This window comes from Vulpes lagopus, chromosome 6 (assembly GCF_018345385.1).
Source record: "Vulpes lagopus strain Blue_001 chromosome 6, ASM1834538v1, whole genome shotgun sequence".
In the NCBI taxonomy this organism is placed as follows: domain Eukaryota; kingdom Metazoa; phylum Chordata; class Mammalia; order Carnivora; family Canidae; genus Vulpes; species Vulpes lagopus.
Genome location: NC_054829.1, coordinates 103048939 through 103069935, shown reverse-complemented (window position 1 = coordinate 103069935; position 20997 = coordinate 103048939). Strand labels below are relative to the sequence as shown.

The window sequence follows — 20997 nt, the reverse complement described above, 5'->3', positions numbered from 1 at the left end:
AAAAAAAAAAGAAAACATCTCGAGGGAGGGTCAACTTTTTTTTTTTTTTTTTTTGGTTTAGTTACCAAAACATAAATAGAAGTCAAGAGGCACTAACTGTTTAGGCCGTGACCTAACATCATCTTCTGTTTGAAATCCTTAAAGGGCTGAATACCAGTTAAAGTCAAAAGGTTTATGTCCAGTTCATGAACAATGCCATTTTTTGTTGTTGTTGATTCCATAAGAGCTCTCTTATCCCAGCAATAAAAATTAACCAGAATTATTTTTCTGTAAAAACAATGACTAATAATGAAGTTGCACTGATAACTTGATTCATGCTTTATGTAACTTTAAAAAATTGGGAATAAATATTCCAACTATCTAAGTAGTTAAAACATTCCTTATATTAAAGAAATTTAATGTAATTGGGAAAAATTGGAAAATACACAATCATGAAACTCTGTCACAGTCTTATTTCCAAAAGAATAATATATCCTGAGTACAAAATAACTTTTGACATTTACTATATTTAGTTGTCAACAGTTGGTATTGATGTTCTGTTAATATTTATTTTTTCAGAAAGAAGATAAAACTGGCTACCAGAACTCTGTGGACTTTTAAATAAATGAAATTTAATTACACCTTTTAGAATCTGGCATGCAGGGTTGTTCAATTTCTTTGTTTTGCCTCTCCTACTTACTGGAGGCAATAAACAGAATATTGTGTAAATTTCTTTTAAACAATATCTATACTCCTACCTCCACAGATGTATTTCTTTTTGGTAGCCGAAACTATCAGTTGACTCAAGGCTAGTCAACCTCAAAGCTCATAATTCCTATGTTAATTTTCATGGTTCCTACAGTATCTGTAAGATGAGTGAAAACAGGCATTTGACACCTTAATATATATGTATGTTAATTCTGATAACAATTTTCTTGAAAAATCAAAATATATTGATCTTAAATGCTCTTCTAAAGGTAAGAACTTACAAATAATCTTTAATTAGGTACCTAAAGAATCTTTATAATCACCTAGAAAAAAAGGTAGTCTGATGCTTTTACATCAATTTATTGGAAACTGTATTGGTAACATTTTGCAATATATTTATTCTTTATAGTCAAAATTTATTACTAATTATTTTGTCAAATAGAAGAAAAAGTTCAGTACACAGTTGAAAATTTCATTCTTTTAAAAAAGTCACCTTCAGTATACAGTTGTCAGTATCCCAGTAAGCAATAACAATAATGTTCACATCTCCTACTTTTACGATGTTTGGCTTTCTAAAAGCAACAGCTGGTCATTTTCAACAATACAAGTAGTTAATAAGCTTGACAAAAATTCTAGCTTGTCATTTCTAAAGAGGAGAAGACATTTATAATACAGATACACAATATACTAAAAACCTAAGGGCTTAGAATTTCATGCACCATGTGCCTACAAAGAGGATTCTAAATGTTCATCTAGTTCAAGTTATCTAAATATATCAAGAAAAACAATCAGCTAACCAATATCCCTGCTAAAAAATAAATCATCACAAAACGTTACTGATTTCCTTCCTACATTATAAATGAGCACAAACTCGTTTAATGTAAGTAAGAATGTAATGTTTCACTAACCGATTAAAAACAACATATACCCTGTCAAGTCTACAAGAGAAATAACACACACAAAAGCCAATTATATTTTAGGTACAAGTGACAAATATATTTCTTTTTATTGTTATTAAAGTTTTCTCCAATGTATTTCAGTAAATGAAGCATTTTAATTTATTTTACTTTATTCCACTGTTGGTCATAGTTTGAGCCCTACACACTCCCTTCCCTTTCACCTCAAAGGGAGCTCCTTTGTATGTAGCCACACACTCATCATTAGTGTAGAGATCAGGTTGGATCTGCTCCCAAATCTTCTTCTTAGGATTCAGCTCCTTGTCAGGCTCTCCTATTGGAGGAAAAAATAAAAGTTGCATAGCTAACATATTAAATAAATTATCCATAGTGAACTGTGTAGGCAACATCTTTTGATCTTTAGACCTGATCAGAATTTTAACACTAACTTTTAACATTTACTTTATTTTTGTGATGTCAGTTTATATTTTTGACAGGTAAAATAAAATACTTTGTCATTTCCTAACATGGCTTCTCCTTTGGCATGTTTAATTGTGATGTTTAACGGACACCCTTACAGTTTAAGGTTAGGCCCCCTCTTAAAACAAAAGTCTCTCCTAATGATGACTTGAACCCTGCTGACGGATCAGCAGAACCTGTAGGATCTTATTTGGAACTGATATTCTCTATTGTAATTTTGTTCCTATTTAAAATATTTTTATTTGTTTCACTGGAGAGATGATGCTTAGTTTTAAACATTAAAAGTGTAGTTGCTTTGTAAAACTAAATATGTACACACACAAAAATATTTTTGCATGTAGTAATACAGCTAAAAGAATCCTCCAAATTATTAAAACAAAAATATACTATACTCATTTTGTTGCAGAAAAATTGTGAAGAGATGAGATTGTAATTTTATGTGTTATACTTTTACATGTGGCAGAAGTAGCTTATGCTTTACTTTGTTTCAATGTACAATATAAATGATGAGATTGCTGCTATTGTGCTTAAAGATTTCTTATTGATACTGTAGAATGGATTAACTGTTCATACTATCTAGCTAAATAAAATAACTACTTTGGGTTTCATCTACTGCCCATTCCATTTGGTGAGATGGAGAGACAGAGGTAGTAAGGAGACAAGTACAAGCATTTTCCAAACATGAGAAATATATACTATTGCATGCAATGTACATTAATAACACTCTAATTTTAAATATAAGGAAACTGGTGTTTAGAGATGATAAGCTGCTCAAAATTACATGATCAACAAATGGAATTACAATTTGACAGCAAAACCCTTATTCTGCTAGTATAGCATCTTGCCTCTTGATAGACTATCCTTTAGGAAAAAAAAAAACATTTTTACATGTGGATCATAACCCATTCTCTCTATCATAACACACACTGAAAGTCTATAGTCAACAAAAGACAAATACGTTGAAGAATAATACATCTGGTCTAGACTTAAGGGCTACCAATATATCAGACAATCCCTCTATTTAATGACTGATAAAGAAGTAGAAAGTAAAGTTTGACATAACATCATTTTAGTAGCTAGAGATGTTCAATGACATTTGAAATAAACAATCAGTTCAAGAAACTATGAAAAGTAACATATCTCTCCAGCATTAGTGTGAAATAAAAATGGTTTTTCCAAAGGTAATAAAAAGTTTCTCTGAAGTATAATTCAATAATGACAGATATGTAACTTTCTAGATCTTTTCTAAGTGACTACCAAGTTCAAATCTTCTGGAACTAGAAAAAAAGAAACTTTTAACATTACTGGAACTAATTATATTCTATATTCTGATTACACCTTATTATCTAAACTAGTTTTTATTCTCTACTTCATATGACAGGAACAACAAAACTGAGTAAATTGGCCACAGTGGTTTTGTCCTTTATTAGTGCTTCGGAAACTGCCATGAAACTGGCAAGAAGATACAAAACTGTCCTTGATATGCAGGTTTTCAGAGATGACAGAATAGTTCATTGAATGATGTATCTATTCTAGAAGAACATACAATGAAACTAAAACTGAAAGACTAGTATAAAAGATAAGGATGTCTCTTATTCTTTTAAGGGCATTTGGACAACAGAGAACTAATTAATAAACAGAATAGAAAAAAATCAATATATAAATTATCTACAAGTTTTTATTTTTTGTTTCTAAACCATTTGTTAGTCTACAAACATAATCCTACTTTCCTTGTACACAGACCAAGTAGGGAAGGAAGTGGGCATCCCATAATCCTAGAGAGCTGGAGATAGAGATACTATTCAGGGAGGCCTGAGTCCTAACTCTGAATTCCTACCACCCCCCCCCCACCACCACCACCAAAAGATGTTACCAAACTGATAATGGATTAATTCAAGAAGCAGAGAATCTCAGATTATCAAGATCATAGATTTTATGGGTTGTTGCTAAATGCAGACATAAGCCCCAAATACAAAAAGAATGGTGATGCAGCACAAAATTAAGCCTCTCAGATCTAGGAAGATATTAAACTGGTACAGAAAATAATATTTATAATACATAACACATAGTGCTTATCATGGGCCTGCCACTATACTAAGTGCTTTACATATATTTATTCATTCAATCCTCTCAGTACACTGTATAAGTACTATTTTTTTTTTAAGATTTTATTTATTCATTTGAGAGAGACAGAGGTAGAGAGAACACAAGTGGGGAAGAGAGGGAGAAGCAGGCTCCCTGCTAAGTAGAGAGCCCAATGTAGGGCTTGATCCCAAGATCCTGGTATTATGACCTGGGCCAAAGGCAGATGCTTTACCAACGGAGCCACAAAATGTTCCCATAAATACTATTAGTTACCCGCATTTTACAGATGAGGAAATTGATGCACAAAGGTAACAGCTAAAAACTTAAAAATACCAGGCAGGTAGCGAAGTGTTTCAAAAGTTAAACCTCATGAAACTCACACAGAATAGATACCATTAAAAACTTCTTATAGATGAAAAAGATGAACCTCAGAAAGGTTCCCAGGTCACCCAGCACTGTGGAGTCAAGATCTGAAAGCTTTAACTAATAATTTTCCAGTAACAAACTTTTGAACTAAATATAAACTAGAAACTACTAAAAAGGACCTCTAAAGCTTGACTGTTGCTTTTAACGTACCAGATTCAATACCTGAATACTCTGAATGTAGCTACAAGACTAATTAATGAATGAACCATGATTCAGACAAATAAATTTTGAGATTATAATTAAAACTTGTCACATTATGATACCTGATTATAAGAGTTGAACAGTCTTGGATGCAGTGTTAACTTTCTAGCTTACTCAAAATGTTTCTCAATAATATATTATTTAGTAGGGTATATAACAAGTTTGAAATGAATGTTTACATCAACTGCCATGAAAAACATACCTAATATGTTAAACAATTGTTTTTTAATGAACTATATTTTCCAGAGAAGGCTTTCATTATTCCTGTGTCTTATGCCCTGTGTATTATTCCTGTGTATTATGCCCTTCTAATCTTCTTTTCCTATTTTTCTTTTTGTTTTCTTTTTGACATGGCTATCCAAGGAAGTTCAATGATAACAACAACAAAAGTTCTTAAAGTTAAAAACTGCAGAGCCTCTGCAATTGCTAAACACATGCCAATAATCACCATTTGGAAACGGTTACACATAATGTAAGAGAACTAATCCCTCAGAGACTATTTTAGGCCAACTCATTGTAAACAAAGCATACAGGGAATAGGGAATAATTCAGAGAGGAGTTTTTACAGATGTAAGAAGCTGTGACCACCTTCTTAGAATTTAAAACCTACAAAAAGCAATAAATACAAATTCCAAAGTCCCAGGCATTAACAATTCTGGATTAAGGACCAGAAACTTTGTTTTAATTAGGCCATTCTTTTGTACAGAATGCTCACTGATTATCAGCTTCTCTTTGGTATCTGCCATGTCCATAAAAAGCCTAACAGTAACTGAATTACACTATGTTTGATTGAGTTTTTGAGATACAATTAGCTGTAACTATTGACAATTGTGGCACAAAAACTAAAGTATAACTTTGTAAATAAGTCAATTAATTTGAGGTGCATGAGTGGCTCAGTCGCTTAACTGACTAACTTTGGCTCAGGTCATGATCTCAGGGTCTTGGGACTGAGCCCCGTGTCAGGCTCCCTACTCAGAGGGGTGGGGGGTGGACGATGACTCTAACTTTCCCTCTTCCTTTGCCCCTCCCCCCACTTGTGCCCTCTCTCCTTTTCTCTCAAATAATAAAATCTAAAAGAAAAAGAAGTCAATTAATTTTAAAAGTTAATCAACAGAGAAAAGTGGTTTGGTGGTTTGAGAGGAATAATCTTGACAATAATGAAGGCAGACACTCAGACCTGTTCTCCAAATACTGTTTTCTTTCTTCTTTCTTTTCTTTTCTTTTTTCTTTTCTTTCTTTTCTTTTCTTCTTTCTCTTTCTTTCTTCTTTCTTTCTTTCTTTCTTTCTTTCTTTCTTTCTTTCTTTTCTTTCTTTCTTTCTTTCTTTCTTTCTTTCTTTCTTTCTTTCTTTCTTTCTTCTTTTCCCATGTTTTACTAGTATGTTCTTTTCTATTTACTCATACACCAATTTACTGAGCTCCCACTCTATGCCAGGCATTTTTCTAGATGCTAGGAATATAGCAGTGAATAACCACCACAATAAAAAAAAAAAACAAAAAACCAGAAGTCTTGATTTCATGGTGCTTACATTTCTGTGTGGGCAAACAATAAATAATGTATATAGTACGTTATATGACGGTAAGTGTTTTGAAGAAAGAAAAAATAGATAACATTTTAAAAGATTTCAATAGGATAAGGGACCAAGCCATGTAGCTAACTGGGGAAAGAGCCAGTGGCTCAACTGGAATGATCAATAAAGATCTGTGGAATACATAAGGTTAACAGAGATAATGGGAAGCTATTGTAAGAATCTGGGCTTGTACTCTGGGATCAAATGAAAAGCTTTCTAATAGTTCTGAGTAGAGAAGTAATACAATCTGACTTACATCAATCTCCCTGCTATCACTGAAAATAGATAGAAGGGCAAGGGAAATCAGTTAGAAGGTTTTGACTTCCCAATAAGAGATGTTGGCACCAGGACCAAAGTGGTAGTGGTGTAGATACGAATGATTCTAGATATGCCCAGAAGGTGCAATTACTAGGACGTTTTGAAGGAGAAGATATGTGAGAAAATACAAAGAAGTTGAGAGAATGGAATTCCTGTCAGTTAAGATAGGAAATACTATGGAAAAAGGGAATTCTAGGGGAAAGATGGGATAAGTATTCTCCCTTGGGACAGGTTAGTAAAAATATCTAGTAGGGAGCTGGATAATTAACTGGATAAAACATCCAAGAAAACGAACATGGAAAGGAAAATAGAAGATGCCAACTGTGGAAAGAAAAAGAGAAGGGGTCAAAAGCCAAGGCCTGGGATACTCCAATGTTAAAAGGTCAGGGAGGTAAGGAAGAATCAGCAAAGGCAGATAAAAAGGGCAGCCAACGATCACCACCAGGATAATGTGGTGCCAGAAACCAAGTTAATTAAGAAAGAGTCTAAAAACTAGACATGGATATTTAGCCAGAGAGAGTAATGTTTGATCTTGATAAGAACAATTCTGGGAAAACTGAGCAGAGGAACCTGATAAAATGAGTTTTGGAGGGAAGAATCTAATATAGACAAGTTTGAAAAATGAAATTAAGACATTTACTTTTTAAAATAATAAATGGATCAAAAAATTCAACACTCTTTGGACACCTGGGTGGCTCAGCGGTTGAGCATCTGCCTTCGGCTCAGAGTGTGATCTGGTGATCTGGGATCGAGTCCCACCATCAGGCTCCTTGTGGGGAGCCTGCTTCTCCCTCTGCCTGAGTCTCTGCCTCTCTCTCTCTCTCTCTCTCTCTCTGTGTCTCTCATGAATAAATAAATAAAATCTTAAAAAAAAATTCAACACTCCTGCATATATCATACATGCTTTGTGATTAGCCATTAACTTATACTTATTAATAAGGCTCAATATTAATAGAAATAAGCATGATCTTGTTCATGCTTATTCAGAAGTCTGAATACAAATTCTCTATTATTAGACAAAAACAGTGCATTGTCAAAAAGGGGCTGTTATTGCCATTGTCTTCTAGCTATAATATTATTTTCAAGTTATTTTTGCTTAGTGCTTTTGGGACTAGTTACCACATTTAAATACTAAAATACATAGCTTCACACATTGAAAATTTTAAAAAGTACTGGGGTGGGGAGGGTTTCTAGCCATTGTTCTATTATTTGGCATCCTCTAAACTCTATGTACTTTTTGGATTTGTAGCTTGAATAAACAGTTGTTAGGGTAAAAAGCCTTTGCAAGGCCAAATCGCGCTTCAAATGTTTGAGCCCCAACTGCAATTTCTATACCACACTTTATACAACATGAAATGTAAGTCTCCAGACACTGAGCATATCAAGTGAACATCAAAATGTACCAGCAGACACCTTAAGCTTTAAAATGTAAAACAGATGCTGAAAAATAAAGCACTGATAAATCATGGCTCTCACTGGAAAAAGGAAAAAAAAGAACAGCAAAACTAATGGCCTGTTGTGTAGTAGTAACTGTTATTTCCTTTCAGATTTACTGCTACAGAAGCAACTGATGTTGAAGCATAAGCAAGGTGAGCATTAACAGACCTCATGTCCTAAAATTTACCAATTATTTGATCCTGTTCAGTTTGGTTAAGCTATTATAAGTGATAAGAAAATAACCTCATAGGCCATTTTAAAAGTTAGGGTTTTGCTTTTTTCACTTTACAACTATTTTTTGTACCTTCTTCACATATTCATGTGCTGAGGCACAAGGGGAAACTACAAATTTGCAGGAAATACCAGACTTGGGAACAATGTAAATATAAACACATAAATAGCCAAACAGATAAAGAGTAAGTAAAGACAGGAAATTCATACTGGACTATTAGCATCTTTAATGCTGAGTCACTGACTTTCCTTTACTCAACAGAAGCATCCAGATAAACCTGATTCTAGTTCTAAAATAATACCAGGTAATTCTTTGAGATGAGGGAATGAAAGCCATCATAGCAATAAAAGAATTATAAGCCTTCATTAATGAAATAGTCCATATTAATTCACAGCAAGCAATCATCAACAAACAAAAATGCTACAGTATTAGAAATTCAGGCACATTTATTGTTTCATCTCTTCACTAACCCTGTATAACCTTAAGCAAGTAGCTAAATTTTGTTGGGCCTCAAACCAAATCTGTAAGATAGTGGGTTAAAGTAGATTATTTCTTCTAGTTCTAAACATATAACTCTACAATTTACATCAGAAAATAAAACTTAAAACATACTAAATCTTAAGTGTTTAAATAGAAAAGCAAATATTAACGAACATGCATTTTTTTAAAAAATGCATGCTGAATCTTAAAAGAAAGTTTACTTTTACTGTCATTCTATTCCAATTTAGTGATTAAGACCTCAATAGAATTTCAGGTTTGTCAGGTATATAAATGATGATGAACCCCAAGTTTGAGATTTGGGGAAATGTTTTGATACTATGGCAGCAGAATGGTGATCATAAGGCTCCAAGAACCAAAAGCCATCATGCTGCTTTAAGAAATGATTCTAAATGGGATTTTTCTAACACCTAGATTAACATGAAAGATTCTTAGAGCACAGATCATTATGGTTTCCAATCTGCCAAAGTTCAAGACATATACATGCATTCAAAGTCACAGATACTTGCTAAACAATCTGTGTTTTTTAGATTAGTCTACTTTTGGTTAGGAAGGGGGAGTTGAATTCAAGGAAATTAACCCATGCTTTCATCTATATTTTTTTATCTTAGTTCAATGTTAAAATCCTTCATATCCTGGTATTTTATCAAAAATCACAGTTAACACAGGATTTAAAAAAAGCAGGCCCATCTAATCACATCAGACTTGCTATGCTATTTAAATTCAGCTATTTCTACAAATATATCTCCAAATCAATTCTAATTTTTAGACCTGATTCTACTTGTTACCCTAATTTATCTCTACATCCTGTAGCTAAAGGCAATCTTTTAATTTCTAACTATTTCCAATATTTATTCTCTCATAAATATCCTTTCTCTTTTACTTCAAAGATTTATTTGAAGAAACTTTTTCACATATTATGAAGCTTGATCTGTCTCAGGAGCATTTTATAGGAAAAAACAAGCAAAATGAAAAGCAACTTCCTTTGAGATTATTACAAGAAATACAAGTTTTAACTCAGTTTTTCTTTATATCCTAAAGTCAAGTAAAAGCCTATGCAAGTAGATTATCCGATGGAGTTTGAGAATTACACATTTCTTCCCCAAGTATGAACTTTCTTTTTTTGTCTTTCTATGCTGCATTCTGAGATAATTTACAGCTTCAAGGACTCTGCAGCACATTAATTGGTTCTCTATCCATATCACACTCTTCCGCTATGTAAGTATTATCAGCAAACTCTCCCTAGTGTTTTATGCAATGTGTGCATCCATAGGGAGGGTGCTGGTTAGATGGGTTGTGCTTAATGTGCAATATTGAACCAATCTCAACAAACTCAATAATAAATTCTCAATAATGGTCACTTAAGGTAAAGCCTTGGAGTCATACACAAGATTGATTTTAAACTAAACGTAACAAGAGAAACAACGGTTCCCAAAATGTTTTAAGTAATGGTTAATAAAAACTTACCAGGAAAAGCATCGAAAACAATTTTGTCTCCAGGTACAGACCCTGTAGGAGGCGCCAAGATTTCAACTTTCTCAGGTGAACTAGCACACATCACCATTGCTTGAGATATCACTCCCCTCATCTTTGCAGGTTTCAGATTACAAAGTAAAATCACCATCCGATTTTGCATCTGTGTGAAACATAAATTGGTGATTAAAGATGCACAGAGATTTAAATTATTATACCCAGAATACAGTAAGGTACATCTAATGTGCGAATAAATATAAAATGTTCTACTCTTGTAGATGTATTTTTGTCTCTGTATCCAAATTCTTTTATTGTTATGAAGTTGTACATAAACATGAAAAAAAAAATTTCCATGAACTACCTGTGCATTATAGTTGAAGGAGCAGAGCAAGACTTTTCAGTAAAGTAATTTTTAGGCTGAAACAGATTGGTTTTGAATTTAGCTACCATGTATATTAGCAATGAAATTAAAGTTGAATTGTTTTTCCTGGGATCCCTGGGTGGTGCAGTGGTTTAGCGCCTGCCTTTGGCCCAGGGCGCGATCCTGGAGACCCCAGATCGAATCCCTCGTTGGGCTCCTGGTGCATGGAGCTGGCTTCTCCCTCTGCCTATGTCTCTGCCTCTCTCTGTGTGTGTGACTATAATAAATAAATAAAAATTAAAAAACATGTTAAAAAAAATGAATTGTTTTTCCTCACAAAATGAGGAAAATGATATCAAATTTAAAGAGCCATCTCTAGGATTAAACTGTAACATGTATGTAAAGTATTTAGCTTAGCGTTAGCACTAAAATAAGTGAACAATTCTTTTTCTCCCTACATATTTAGTCATTTCCAATACTATGCAAGATTGCAAGATTCATTTCTTAGTTTAAAAATTACTCTTGGGAGTCTATCATTCTTGGGAAGGTACAGAGTTAGAGGAACCTGAGCTCATCTACTCCCATGGACACATCAATGAAACAACTACATCTACTGCAACTCCGAAACTGACCTGAAGATTGACAGAACACATCATCTACACCTAGCAAGAAGAGAACATTGAAAAGGATAGGACGGTGGAAACACAGTCAGGAATCCTGGCAAATAACCACAAACAGGAGGAGTATCACAAACACAGACCAACTCAAACTGGGAGAATGAGTCTTCATGATATCTGGCTCCAAAAATCAGTAGGACTTAGCTCCAGAAGCTTTAAAAATTAGCAAGGCTTACCTGGGAAAACCAGGGGGTGACAAGAAATTAAGTTCCCACACTAAAAGAGTCATCACCAGACACAGTACAAAAGCAGCAGTTTGATAAGTGCCTGAGGTATATGTATAGGAGATATACTAACTAATCCTAGGATGAGCTAGAGGGACAGAAATCTACAGGAAATATCTCTGGGAAAGAAAGAAGTGCTAGAGAGCATCATTTTTCTTGCCCTCTCCCACTTAGATGGCCTGAAGCTTGCAGGAGCTACTTAGCTCCATCTAACTTACCAGCATCATATGCCTCCTACCCCAGCATCCCCCACCACAGACAAGTACCACCCAATCTACTTGCATCAGGAAGCACCCTTCCAAAGTAGATCCTATCATGTCAAACATAGCAGGCAGGCAGGGTTTAGATCACTCCAAAGTGACTACTGCCTTGGAAAAAAGGAGCGATAACCCTATACACCAGCACAACCACAATTCCTGCAATGAGGCCTCTTCACAGCATGTACAGGAAGCAAGCTTTGCCCTTTATACACCTGCAGCTATTGCAGAGTCTAACTGCAGACAGTTAAGATGAATGCTGGCACACCAGTGAGATCACAAGTCCCTCAACAGCACTGGAAGTAAATCCTGCCAGTGCAAAGAAAGGCATTCTAGCCATGAGCATATCCACAGCCAAGGCAATCTTGAAAAAGAACAAAACTGGAGATATCATAATCCCAGATTTCAAGATATACTACAAAGCTGTTGTAATCAAAACAGTATGGTACTGGCACAAAAACAGACACATAGATCAATTGCACAGAATGAAGAGCCCAGAAAATCTACAACAAAGGAGGCAAGAATACATAATGGTTGGAAAAAAGAGTGGTGTCTTTATTTGGTGCTGGGAAAACTGGACAACTACACGTAAAAGAATGAAACTGGGGGATCCCTGGGTGGCGCAGCGGTTTGGCGCCTGCCTTTGGCCCAGGGCGCGATCCTGGAGACCCGGGATCGAATCCCACATCGGGCTCCCGGTGCATGGAGCCTGCTTCTCCCTCTGCCTGTGTCTCTGCCTCTCTCTCTCTCTCTCTCTGTGACTATCATAAATAAATAAAAGTTAAAAAAAAAAAAAAAAGAATGAAACTGGACCACTTTCTTACACCACACACAAAAATAAAAAATGGATTAAAGACCTAACTATAAGACCTGAAACATAAAACTAGAAGAAAACATAGGCAGTAGTTTCTTTGACACGGGCCATAGAAACATTTTTCAAGATAATGTCTCCTGGGGCAAGGGAAACAAAAGCAAAATTAAACTGTTGGGACTATACCAAAATAGAAAGCTTTTGCACAACAAAGGAAACCATCATCAAAACAAAAGGGCAACCTATTGAATGGAATGGGAGAAGACATTTGCAAATGATATATCCCATAAGGGATTAATATCCAAAATATATAAAGAACTTCTACAATTCGACACACAACATCACTATTTATGAGGGAAATGCAAATCAAAACCATAATAAGACATCACCTCACACGAAGCAGAATTGCTAGTATCAAAAAGCCAAGAAATTAAGTTTTGGCAAGCATGAGGAGAAAAAAGAACTCTCATGCAGTGTTGGTAGAAATGTAAACCGATGCAATCACTGTGGAAACCAGAATGGAGGTTCCTCAAAAAATCGAAAATAGAAATACCATATGATACAGTAATTCCACCACTGGCTATTTACCCAAAGAAAATGAAAACCCTAATTCAAAAAGATATATACAGCTTTGTATTTGCTGCAGGATTATCTATAATAGCCAAGATATGGAAGCAATCCCAGTGTCCATAGATAGAAGAATGGATAAAGGGTAGCCCGGGCGAGTCAGTGGTTTAGCACCACCTTCAGCCCAGGGTGTGACCCTGGAGACCCGGGATCCAGTCCCACGTCAGGCTCTCTGCATGGAGCCTGCTTCTTCCTTTGCCTGTGTCTCTGCCTTTCTCTCTGTGTCTCTCATGAATAAATGAATATAGTCTTTAAAAGAAAAAAAAAAAAAAGAAGAATGGATAAAGGTGTGTGTGCGTGTGTGTAATGTACATAAATGTGGAACACAGATATAATGGAATATTACTCGGCCAAAAAAAAAGGAAGAAATCTTGCCATTTGAGACAATATGGATGGACCTAGAGGGCATTATGCTAAGCGAAATAAAACAGAGAAAGACAATACTATATGATTTCACTTATACGTAGGACCTAAAACACAAAGAAATAAATAAGACTCTTAAATACAGAGAACAAACTTGTTGTCAGAAGGGAAATGGATAAGAAGATGGGTAAAATAGGTGAAAGAGATTAAAGGTGCAAACTTTCAGTTATAAAATAAATCACAGAGATGAAAAGTACACCATAGGGAATATAGTCAATAATATTTTAGTTAACTTTGCATGGTGACTACACTTATTGTGGAGAGCACTGATAATGCACAGAAATGTTAAACAATCACAAACCTGAAATTAATATAATATGGCAAGCCAATTATATTTCAACAAATATTAAAAAAATATACTACTGATCATTTAACTATTCAAGCATTATATACACTGCAATTAACATGCAGGGCTATTTCTACAATTTGCTTTATTTATTTATTTATTTTTTAATTTTTATTTATTTATGATAGTCACACAGAGAGAGAGAGAGAGAGAGAGAGAGAGAGAGAGAAAGAGGCAGAGACATAGGCAGAGGGAGAAGCAGGCTCCATGCACCAGGAGCCCGACGTGGGATTCGATCCCGGGTCTCCAGGATCACGCCCTGGGCCAAAGGCAGGCGCTAAACCACTAGGCCACCCAGGGATCCCTACAATTTGCTTTAGAAATGAATAGAAATTTCTTTAATCTTCGAAAGTTAAATGTCTTAATTTTTTCCCCAATTAGCAAAAATAAGGAACATAGTTGTTTATATTCTTTCAATAGGCTTAAAAGAAAATAGCATACAAGAGAACTATCACTGCAAGGAAAAGGAAAAGGCATATTCTAAATAAAAGATGGTTTTATAAACAAATGTTATGGCAAATGTACCCCAAATCCTATGATTTAAAATAACAGCAGTAGACCTAAGACTCAAATTCAAAAGGCCTCCTTTTCAGAGGTCTTCATGGAAAAGATCTTCACACAAATAACTTAAAATATCACATTAGAAAAAAAAAAATTACAGCCACTATGTATAAGAAAAAACAATGGGGTGAGCTAGATGCAATTGTTAAAGCACCAGATGATACTCATGGACCTTTACCTTAGAAAAATACACAAGTCTACATAGCGTAGTATCCAATTTGTGGGGGCAAAGTGCTCCTGCTTTATAGAATGTTTAATACCACTGCCTTGATAGGTTACATACAGATGTGTACATAAATAGCTTTGCTTAAGGCTATGAATGACAGCTGTTGGAAGAGAAGAAACAGTCTGCAAGTTATGGAAACAAAAAAGATGAAGCCGAAGGGAGGAGTTTTTCCAATTTGAGCTGGTTCAAGATCAACTAATACTTTTCTCCAGGGCTTCTAAGGAAACTAATTTCATAAGCAGTCATGAAAAAGTCCTGGTCCTACATAAGACGAATGTTAAACAGAAGAAAAAAAAAGCACACACATGAACCACGTCTATCATTTTTTAAGGACAAGAGAAACTTCTTCGCTAATCTCACTTCCATTTATTCCCCTCAACAGAGCAGCCAGATGATCCTATTAATATATGAGGCAGACCACATTTCTCCTTTACCTCAACAGTTTTCTAATGGCTTTCACTCAGAATAAAGCCAGTCTTTACAGTGATCTATAAGATCCTGTATCATTAAACATCCTTATTTCTGATTTCATATTGCATGACATTTCCCCTTCTTTACTTTGCTGTAGTGATACTGCTTCTCTTCATTTTCTTAGACCTTTCCTTAAATGTCACTTTCTTTATGATGCCTTCCCTAACCATTTTATAGAAAATGACATCATCCTAACTCCAACAACTCCTAGATTCTTTTCCTACTTTTTCTTTTTATACTTACTTTTCATACTTATAGTATACTTAATATATTATATATCATGATTTTCTGACTCTCCATAGGGTTGTGAGCTCTTTTGTTTTTTTTCTAAACAAATCTATCTATCTATCTATCTATCTATCTATCTATCTATCTATCTATCATCTTAACTCACTGCTATATCCCTTGTCTGGAATAGTGCCTATACACTGCAGGTATCCAATAAAGACTTGCATCTGAAAGTATGAATGAATGAATGTGGGGATTTATCCACATTCACAAAGCCAATAAGCAATGGAGTTGGCAATGAACAAAGAAGAACTATTTTAACATGAAAATCTACAGCCTTTGCGGGGATCCCTGGGTGGCTCAGCAGTTTGGCTCCTGCCTTTGGCCCAGGGCGTGATTCTGGAGTCCCGGGATGGAGTCCTACGTTGGGCTCCCGGCGTGGAGCCTGCTTCTCCCCTCTGCCTGTGTCTCTGCCTTTCTCTCTCTGTGTGTCTACCATGAATAAAAAAATTAAAAAAAAAAAAAAGTCTACAGCCTTTGCAGTATCTCAGAAGCACCATGAGGTAGAGGAAAGAGACAGGTAACTCAAATTACTGTAGAAGACATCTTGAAAAACCAAATTAAAACCATTACTGCCTAATTTTTTCCACTGTCACTGGAAATACATATGTGTGTGTCTATATACACATACACATATTTTAAATACCTAACAACAAAATACAAAACATTCAGTTTTTATTAAAAAAAAAACACTAAAAATTACAAGTTCAAGCTCTATGAGCCCATCTTTTTACTTCAAGTATAAAAATATTTGAGTTATTAAAAGAAACAAAACAAAACATGACTTTTTACTCTTACTTATTAGGTTGATGCATTCTGGGTTTGTGTAACAGTGATTTAAAAAAATTGAGTAACAAAATTCCATGACAGAACAATGATAAAAATACTTACATTGTATTACATACAAAAACCTAAAAACATTTTAAAAACTGAGAAAAGGGATGCCTGGGTGGCTCAGTGGTTGAGCGTCTGCCTTCAGCTCAGGGTATGATCCTGGAGTTCTGGAATAGAGTCCCACACTGGGCTCCCCAGAGGGAGCTTGTTTCTTCCTCTGCCTATGTCTTGGCCTCTCTTGCTCTGTGTCTCTCATGAATAAATAAAATCTTAAAAAAAAAAAAAAAACTGAGAAAAAATAATGCATCTTTCGTTTTTCTATCCTCATGAACTTGATCCTAACTTGCAACTCTTTTGCAAGTTTTTAGTAGTTTTATGTACTTTTTTGGTGAAATTTATTGCATTAAAATTAATCACATGAACTAATCAATATTGGCTCATGTTGTATGGTCACCTAACAAAATTATATGGAAAAACAGTAGGAAAAAGTGACACGTATGAAAAAGTAAGTTTTACTGTACAGATTACCTGTTCAAGGGGAACATGATTCACCAGGCCACTGACAACTGTTCTTGGAGCTGTTTCTCCAACATCCACTTCTTCTACATATAAAGAATCAGCATCAGGGTGTTTTCTGGCAGTGATGATACAACCAACTCGAAGATCCAGACGAGATACATCCACTGGCTTAGAGTCAGCACTTCCTGCTACTGATTGCTGTTTTTTCTCCCTTTTCTCTCCTAAAAAATATTTATTTTTTTAAATATTTATGAATGGTTAAACATCAGAAGTAAAACAAAAATAAACTATGAAAAACTCCCTAACATCAATACTGATGAGTTTAAAAAAGAAAGTGTTTATCTCCTACTTTCAATTAAATAATAACAAAGTAAAGAATTATTCAAGTCACAACATCTTGAATCCTATTTTGGCTATTTCTCTCTTCAAGAACTGCCTGAATCTCTAATTAAAGACATAAAGTAGAGATGGGTAAACTATATTCATTCATTTACATATTGTCTATGGATGCTTTTGCACTGTGGCAGAGTAGTTGTGACAATGACTTTATGGTCTGCAAAGGTTAAGATATTTACTAAATAGACCTTTATTGAGCAAGTTTGCCTTTCCCTGTAACAGAGCTGGAGTAAATCCATAAAAATTTTTACTGTGACTCTTCAGAAAGTGAAAAATCCTTTATTTAGGAAAAACACCATAATTAGCACCAGCTAAGAGTATGAAGTACAATATAATTTCACTGATAAAATGTTTCTCTCTTTAGTTAAACACACCAACAAGTATACAATGAATTTCTCCACTTCTTATATTTTTCAGAAGACTTATTAGCACATTATTATTCAGAGCAACTATTTGAGCAGAAGAGAACATTTTATTCTGATTATGTTCTAAAAATCCTCCGCTTATTTATATATGTCAATAACCTAACTCTTATTAGCTTTTGACTACTTTGGCCACTGAGTCAAATGCAACCTGTAAAGAGTTCATATTCCTGAAGTTTACATCTAGCTTCTCTGGCAGGAAAAAACGTAAAACAAAATAAAAACTTATTTACTTGCAATCTACTGGGTAGAGATAAGCATGTAGTTGTGACTTAGATGCCCTGCTTCTCAACTTTGTTTAATCTTAAACAAGTATTTACTGAAATCTAAGGCACTGGAAATAGTAAGGTGAGCAGCCCATACTATGAATGCACTGAAAATCTCTTTTAAGGCAGGTATATATAATGAGTACGTGACAAACATTACATACACATAGAAATATAGAAATACAGAGACAGTACCTGAAGTGGGAAAGAATCATTTTATGTAAGGACATTCACAATTTATACAAAGACAGTTTACAAAAGAAGAGGTAGAGCTAGCTCAAAATAACAGGCAATTTTTAATCTAATGAATTTTTTAAAATCCCATTTTCCATGTAAAATATTAGCAAAGATTTTTTTAATGGAAAAAACCCAAATGATATAGAAATAAATATACAAAATTACTAGAAGAAAATAAACCAAAATCTTAGTAAAAGTTACCTTTGGGTGATTATATATTTAACAAAATGCAGTATAACAATGTATCTATATATATTTTTTTAATTTTAATCTACTTCCTAGGCATTTGAAATACCTTTATCAGGAACCCACATTCCAGAGGTAACTGTATCAAAATCTTTACCAAGAACGTAGTCATCATAAAAAATTTTAGGAATGTTTAATTAAAAAATGAGTGATGCTCACTAGAAAGACTGTATCATATCTACAGCCTCTGCATGAACAGAATTTTGGAATCTGGCAATTCTAGCAGCCAAACACCAATGGAACAGCTTTCTATTCCAGCACTGTCCAATATGTGGATAGATGCCAACCCCATACAGCTAGTTTACATTTAAATTTAAAATAATAAACATTCAGTTCCTTAGCCATACTAGATACATTTAAAATGTTCAATAGCCATACCTGACTACTGGCTACTATGTTGGATAATGCAGTTATACAGCATTTCTATCATTACAGAAAAGTACCACTGGACAGAGGCATTCTAGACATAGAGCTCCATTTGGTCTTATGTGGTATCTCCTCCCACAAAGAAGACTCCATTGTCTCATATAAATAAAAGATTAATCCTGTAGTCACAAACGCAATATATCTTCCTTTGGGTTATGAACTTCATCATATTTAGAACAGGCTGTCTGTTTTGTGACTTTTTTTTTTTTTTTAAGATTTTATTTATTCATGAGAGACACAGAGAGAGAGAGAGAGAGAGAGAGAGAGAGAGGCGTAGAGACACAGGCAGAGGGAGAAGCAGGCTCCATGCAGGGAGCCCAATGTGGGACTTGATCCCGGGTCCCCAGGACCATGCCCTGGGTCAAAGGCAGACACTCAACTGCTGAGCCACCCGGGTGGCCCAATTGTGACTACTTCTTCTTCTTTTTTTTTAATAAATTTATTTTTTATTGGTGTTCAATTTACCAACATACAGAATAACACCCAGTGCTCATCCCGTCAAGTGCCCACCTCAGTGCCCGTCACCCATTCACCCCCACCCCTCACCCTCCTCCCCTTCCACCACCCCTAGTTCATTTCCCAGAGTTAGGAGTCTTTATGTACTTCTTAATAAAGTTTATAAAGTGAAAGAATTAGCTGGATTTGCTTTCATTGTAACCATACCACCTAGTGGTGAAGTTATGTAGAAGGTATATAGTCCCTACCTACTACTAAGAAAGGTTACTGATGTTTAGTAAAAGGAACTGACAAGTGTCAGATGCTAAACTGGCTTAGGTTAACTCACAAATTCCTCAGCCATTTTATATTTTCCAAAAACTCTTAAGTGGGTGTGTTATGAGAGGTACATATAATGAATTATAAAAGCATTTTTTTTAGACATTCTTGGAAAAATGAAATCTCCAAAGGAGTAAAGGAGAGGAGGTAAAAAAAAAAGGAGTCAGACTTATGATTAGAATAGCTTTAGCAGCAAGGTAAGAATAAATTAGAAAAGATGAGGCTTTAACATTAATTCAAATGGCAGATCATGAGAAGTTGAACAAAGGTAGCACCTAACAAAATGGAGCCATGGAACTGGGTTCTAGATATGTTTTGGTGATAGGAATTATATATTTTGGTGGTCAATTAGGTATGGAAATTGAGAGAGGGCAATAGGTTAACTATAACATTTCTAGTCTGGCAATCTAAGTGGATGGTGATATACTTTCCATTCCAGTTTTTATGGGTTCCTAAAATGTTTACAGCCCTATACCTTAGTTCAGACATTCTCCTTTGACTAGACTATCCCTTTCCTTTCATCACAACTAGTCCCAAGGTAACTTCCTACCTGTGACTTCTCTGAAACTGAAATACACACTAAAATTTAGTCATACCAAACTATGGGCCTCTATGCTTAATCTCTACTTTCTATGTTTTTAGTTATCTTAAAATATACTCTACCTAAAATACAACATTCTTACCCTATCGACTTGGTCAATCTTCACACATCCTTTAGAGCCCAGTTTCCATGCTGTAGTATCATACTATTCCTAACTTTATTCTAGTTAATAAAGGTTTCAACTTTCTTTTTGACACCACTATAATTATCAAAAGTGATGACATCTGATAAATCAGTCAAGAGCCAAATAACCTTAAAGGTTAAAAATACCTTTCACTTCAATTTTCTCTTTCATCTTCTTTTCTTCTGCTCCTCCTCCTCCTATCTGCTCTTTGGCACCAGAAGATATAGTTGTTATTGGTCTAGACTGTATCACATTTTCAGAAACCATGGAATTAGCTTGCAGCAGAGTACCAGATGGAAATGGTATTTGTTTCACTGAAACAGAAAATAAATTAAGATAGAATCATTATGAAAGAAAAATTCACTGCATTTGATTATCAAGTCTCTACCAAGACTGTAGAATGGCTGCCAAGAAATTAAGTACATTTTAACCAAGATAAAAGTTAAATAAGTGATTCTCATTTAATCACTAATAACTGAGAAAAACATAGATAACAACAATAACTAATATTTATTATGGACTATGTCCCGGACACTTTACATGAATTAACTTTTACATGAATTAACTCTTGTAATTCT

General features: G+C 34.7%; 1 protein-coding gene across 2 annotated transcripts in view; it reads right to left on the bottom strand.

Moving 5' to 3' along the window:
• Positions 1-1661: 1661 nt before the first annotated feature.
• Positions 1662-20997, bottom strand: part of AIMP1 (aminoacyl tRNA synthetase complex interacting multifunctional protein 1) — a 36222-nt gene continuing 16886 nt past the window's right edge. For both annotated transcript variants that reach the window (XM_041758252.1, XM_041758253.1), the window contains exons 4-7: positions 20566-20733; positions 16937-17148; positions 10297-10465; positions 1662-1917 (exon numbers count right to left, since the gene is read on the bottom strand). In XM_041758252.1, coding sequence (XP_041614186.1) covers positions 1751-1917; positions 10297-10465; positions 16937-17148; positions 20566-20733 — 716 coding nt within the window. In that variant the 3' untranslated portion in view covers positions 1662-1750. The remainder of the gene's footprint in view (positions 1918-10296; positions 10466-16936; positions 17149-20565; positions 20734-20997) is intronic.